The sequence below is a fragment of the Bison bison genome, unplaced genomic scaffold, assembly GCF_000754665.1.
Source record: "Bison bison bison isolate TAMUID 2011002044 unplaced genomic scaffold, Bison_UMD1.0 scf7180017864320, whole genome shotgun sequence".
NCBI classification, from domain to species: Eukaryota; Metazoa; Chordata; class Mammalia; order Artiodactyla; family Bovidae; genus Bison; species Bison bison.
This window is the reverse complement of record NW_011494892.1, coordinates 23110-28034: the sequence shown is the minus strand read 5'-3', so window position 1 is coordinate 28034 and position 4925 is coordinate 23110. Positions and strand designations below refer to the sequence as shown.

The 4925-nt window shown below is 46.4% G+C and overlaps 1 protein-coding gene and 1 non-coding gene across 2 annotated transcripts; both read right to left on the bottom strand.

The window, feature by feature from the left end:
- Positions 1-321: 321 nt before the first annotated feature.
- TRNAE-UUC lies at positions 322-393 on the bottom strand. Its single transcript has one exon. It is a non-coding gene; the product is annotated as a tRNA-Glu (tRNA).
- Positions 394-1103: 710 nt separating this feature from the next.
- On the bottom strand, positions 1104-4925 carry CCDC115 (coiled-coil domain containing 115). Its single transcript, XM_010852967.1, has 4 exons — positions 4886-4925; positions 4715-4797; positions 3969-4100; positions 1104-2461 (listed from the first exon to the last, which is right to left on the bottom strand). Exons 1-4 carry the CDS (start codon positions 4912-4914, stop codon positions 2349-2351), a joined length of 357 nt encoding a protein of 118 aa, XP_010851269.1. The 5' UTR covers positions 4915-4925; the 3' UTR covers positions 1104-2348.

Genomic DNA, 4925 nt, shown 5'->3' with positions numbered 1-4925 from the left:
GGAGAGCAGGGACGCTCTGCGCAGCGAAGGTTTAATATTTAAAAATTAAATATTTAATATGTAAACAATAATATTAATTCTGTAGTATTAAGGTACTGTATTATATAGCAGTATATAAGGTATCTTATGTAACTCAGTGTTAGGGAACAACTAGCTAATAATGTGATGAAAATTGACAATGATTAAAACATTTAAGAATGGGCCCCGGAGCTTCCTGGGCATCGATTTCGCTAGGATTAAATGGAAAGAAACAGTTAATTTGACTTGAGACGTACTAAAGGCAGAAAACTAAAACTTTGGCAAATAAAAGGATATTTTTAGTTCCCATACCGGGAGTCGAACCCGGGCCGCCTGGGTGAAAACCAGGAATCCTAACCGCTAGACCATATGGGAACCACTGAAAGTACGTGTCTCTTATTCATATATATATCCTCTTTGTTAGCCTGTCGTCAGCTCATCCACACGCCTGCGCACTTCAGGCTTTGCGTGCACTTGTAGCATTTCGGCCTGACTGCGGCTGCGCGAGCCCGGCTCCGCCTCCGCAGTGTTTGTCAGCACATCCGGGCGTCTCTTGAAGGGAGGGATTCTTACTCCCGAAAGCGCCCACTAGAACCCGAGCGAGGGTGGGTGACGAGGCGCTTGTAACCGCCTTGGACCTTGAGCGCCCTCGAAGCCTAGTTTCAAACAGTAAATGAAGGAGGGCTATTGCTTGACCTTCGTTGTCAACCGACGTCTAAAACAAAAGACTTCTCTCCCCGTGGCCACTCCCCTCCCCGGGTGTTCACCTTCGCTCATTTTGGCTAGAGAATCTCTGAAATGCAACCTTTGTGTTGGGGGAGGGATGCCCTTTTCCCCTCCAGTCACAGTTTCCATTTGAGTGCTTCAATTAAGCTTTTCACAAACAAAGGTAGGGTGCCCCCTCTCCAAATTTCCTCCAATCCAACCAGAAAATTTGCCCTACTGCGATTTCACTTTCATGCATTGGAGAAGGAAATGGCAAGCCACTCCAGTGTTCTTGCCTGGAGAATCCCTGGGACGGGGGAGTCTGGTGGGCTGCCCTCTCTGGGGTCGAACAGAGTCGGACACGACTGAAGCAACTTAGCAGCGATTCAAGTATATTTTTATTAAAGGCTCAAGAATTAAAACACTGTGGTACCTGTGTCTTAACTTCCATTAAGATCAATGAAAAAAATGGAAATGCCAAAATATGGTAGGGGTATACAACACTGGGATTAATCGAAAGAAAAGGGTGGCATTTCAAATCAGCGCTAAGGATGGTCCACTGTATGAACTATGGTAGAAAAGAAGAAGTTGAGTGCAGGACTCACCCTATACTTCACTTGAATACAAACGTTCTTGAGGAAAACCCTGGAGAATTCTATTATCCCATCAACTGCAATCCCAAAGCCAGAAATCATAAAATAGCTACCTGATAATTTCAACTGTTCTAAGAAACTTGATTTAAACACAAGAGCTGAGAGAGCTTTCACCTTACTCATTACACTATTCAACTGTTCTGTGCAGTTTAATGCAATGTGTTTTATAATAAAAAGTTAAAAAAAAAACAACCCACCATAAGTGAAGTTAAAACACAAAAACTGGGAAAAAAGATACAGCTCATATTATAAACAAAAAACTAACATCCCCCATAAGCTCCTAGAAACTGCTAAAAATATCAACAAGCCCATAGAAAAATGAAGCCAGGACACAGAGTTTCTGGCCCCTCAACAAATTAAAAGACTCATTCTTGAAAGGCAGTCTTTTAAAAACCTGAATGGTCTTTTGAAAGAGTTCCCTTGAAAATTTAGGTCAGATCCTTTTTACTTTCTGGCTTAAAACCTGCCAAGCATTTCCCATCTACTCAGATACGTGTGTTTTTCTATAAACGCAGAATCATTCTGTCCTGATCTGTGTAGCTATGTATGTTTTTTGCCCCCCATCAAAGTCAGTTTTAAGGATCTGGAGAAACTGAAGCACCTACTTCTTGTCCTTCCCTGCCACTAGCTGTGTAGTATTTCATCCAGTAATGAAAAACCACAGCTAATTGATGCGTGAAGTTGTTATTGTTCAATAATATGAACTAACCTAACGGCTTTGTGACTGCTCCACATGGATGTGTCCTGGGACAATGTGAGTTTACAAGTGGTTTCACAGTAGTAACCTTGAACATTATGCAGTTTGCCTCTTCAGACTTTCCCACCTAACAAAGTTGGAAACATGCAGACCAGAGAAGTATTAAGGAGCAGGAGCTAGTTGGGGTGGCGGGCAATCTGTGAAGGAGGAAGGGCTGATAAGGGAGCCACATCGAAGAATAGCTGTTCCCACTGCCTTGCTTCTGTGGTAACAGGTCAGGGAGCCCTGGGTTCTAGCTGCTTGAGTTTCTCCTGGAGTTCCTGGAGCTGGCTTTGACCCCAGGTGATGCGGCTCTGAAGGCTGGCCATGTCCGCAGCCAGCTGCAGACCTAGAGGACGAGAAGAGATTGTCACTGTGGTATTTATGGTGCCACATGTCTCAAGGGGCTCTGGACACCCTCAGGCCACTCTGGCCTTCAAACTGTTCCTAAAACATTCCAGGTACAGCTGGCATTGACTCCTTGAGAACCTCACTGGACTCATACTCTCAAGTTCTTCAGGTCATTGCTAAAATGTCACCTCCCCCTCAAATTTCCTTGACCCTCTTATAGCACCCACCACGAACTAAAAATTCACAGATTATAACATAGTCTCTGTCCTTATCATTCCTTCTTTTCTCCATTATCACAGGCCCTCACTACTCTTGCCCTCTCTCCTTCTACTTGTTTTCTCTGCCCCCAAGAGTGGTCCACTTTCTGGATCCACACCTATGTTGCTTCCACTTGATACCTCTCCTGGAATAGCTGCTGGGAAGTCCTCTGGGCCCTCCACACCACCCAGTCCACTGGCCAGTCCTGTCTTCTGCCATACTGTCTGGTCACACTGATCACTCCCTCCAGATAACACTTTACCCTCCTGATGTTGCTTCTGCCCCACTCCTTAGTCTTCTTGACTGGCCTCTTCCCTTCTTTTCCCCTTACTTCCTGTTCACATTCCTGGGACCTCTGCTGACCTCATCCCATTTCAACTTTAATGCTGTGGCTGTGTCAGCGAAACCAGTGTTATGCAGTGAGCTCTCAAATCTCTCTCTCCAGTCCAGGCCTCTTCCAAACTCCAGAAACATGTACCCAACCATCCACTCAAAATCTCCACCATACCAGGAACATACCCCACATCACTCCTGACTCTACCTCAGCTGCTGCTCTGTGGCCCTCCCGCCTCACCTTCTCAGGCATTCTGACTACAGACTGGGCACATCCTTCACTGCTCTCCTTCCCTTACTCCTGAATTGATCTATCAGTAAATCCTGTGGTTTCCACTCAAAAAACCATGCAGTTCCACCCCCCCAACCCCCCCACTTATCCTGTCTTCCATTGTCCACACCACCTCCACTCTTGCCCACTGGCCTCCTCTCTGCCATATCAGATGTAACATCACCTCAGAGATCTGCCCTGGCTGGTCCCTGGCACCTAGAACACTGTTCCCCCAGATCACCAACAAAGGTCTTTCCTTCATCTCTTCAGAGGCCTTTCCAGGCTACCAAATACATAACAGCTCCCCTAGGCTATGCCATCCATTGCACTCTCTCTACCTTATTTTTTCGTAGCAACTTTCATTGCCTGGTATTTTATTTAGGGCCTACTTATTTGTTTTCATGCATGTTGTTTTTCTGCACTCAATAAAGATCCCATGAGGGTGTTATACCTTTTGTTTCCTGCTGTATCCCCAGCACCTCCTATGAACCTGAACTCTGCCAACAGCCAATAAATGTTTTTTTAAAAAATAGTAGGTGTGCAACAAGTCTGAAATGGAGAAAACCTGCAAAGCCTTTTGCAGACTAATCCCAAGCCTGGCATTAGCACTCACGGTAGATAGGTCCCTTTCAGGGTCACTCACCCTCCCGGAAGCTGGCTTGAGCTTGTCGCAGACTGTGAGGAACCAGGATTCCAAACCATTTCAAAGGGTTCTGGGGAGCTGGGGAGGAGTCTGGCTCTGGGGTCCTTGGGAGACCCTTGCGCCTGCGCAGAGCTGAAGAAAGAAAGGCTAGGGGTCTTGTTATTAATACCTGGCCGTCTTCTTGGCGACAATGTTAAACTCGATCTAAGCTCAAGATCCCAGAAAATACCAACTGTTGTAAAATTCGTTTTATGTTTCGGAAAACACCTTATTACAAGGAACTACCCTTCCCCTTGTGTCTGTCCACTCTTTTTTACTGACTGTCATAAAACCAGCAAATGACCCCCCTTGTTTTCCTGTGAAAAAGGTACACAGACTTCTGCCATTTTGCCTGAATCTGCTGAAAAGCCAGACACACCCTTCAACTCCCCATTGTCTCATGAATGATTAACTGGGATTAGAAATTTGTCCCCCTTAAACTAGCTAGACACAGAAATAAACATCTTCTGTTCAGCTGAGACTTCCTCTGACTGCAAAACAATTCTAACGGTAAGCGACCTCGCCCATAACTTTCTATTCCCCCTATAAATCTAAGGCAAAAATACCTCTCTGCTGAGATATTCTGATCTTCAAAATTGGGGCGCGCTCTATCGCAACAGCCTAAATAAAATCATCTCCTCAGACGTCCCATGCATTTTGTCTTTTATATGGGAAGGGACCCTAGGGGAAGAAGAGGGGGAGCTCACCTGCCTCGCGGGATCCCACCTCCTCTGGAGTCTGGGTGCCGGCCCTCACCATCCAGAACTTCTGGAGTCCGTCCTGAGCCTCGCTACAGAACGAGAAGGGAGATTGGACCTTTGGCGGCCCCGGCCCGGCCCTCTGCCCGCCCACCCGCTGCAGCATGCAAGGCTCCTCACCTGGTGCCGACGCGGACCTGGGGCTCCATGTGGGACGCAT

What these genes read in the sequence shown, in the direction of transcription:
- CCDC115 (XM_010852967.1), bottom strand. Translation starts at nt 4,914, where the DNA reads ATGGAGCCCCAGGTCCGCGTCGGCACCAG. An exon ending in CAGGTCCGCGTCGGCACCAG is followed by an intron (nt 4,798 to 4,885) that starts GTGAGGAGCCTT and finishes CTCGTTCTGTAG; the next exon opens with CGAGGCTCAGGACGGACTCC. An exon ending in TCAAGCCAGCTTCCGGGAGG is followed by an intron (nt 2,462 to 3,968) that starts GTGAGTGACCCT and finishes CTCGTCCTCTAG; the next exon opens with GTCTGCAGCTGGCTGCGGAC.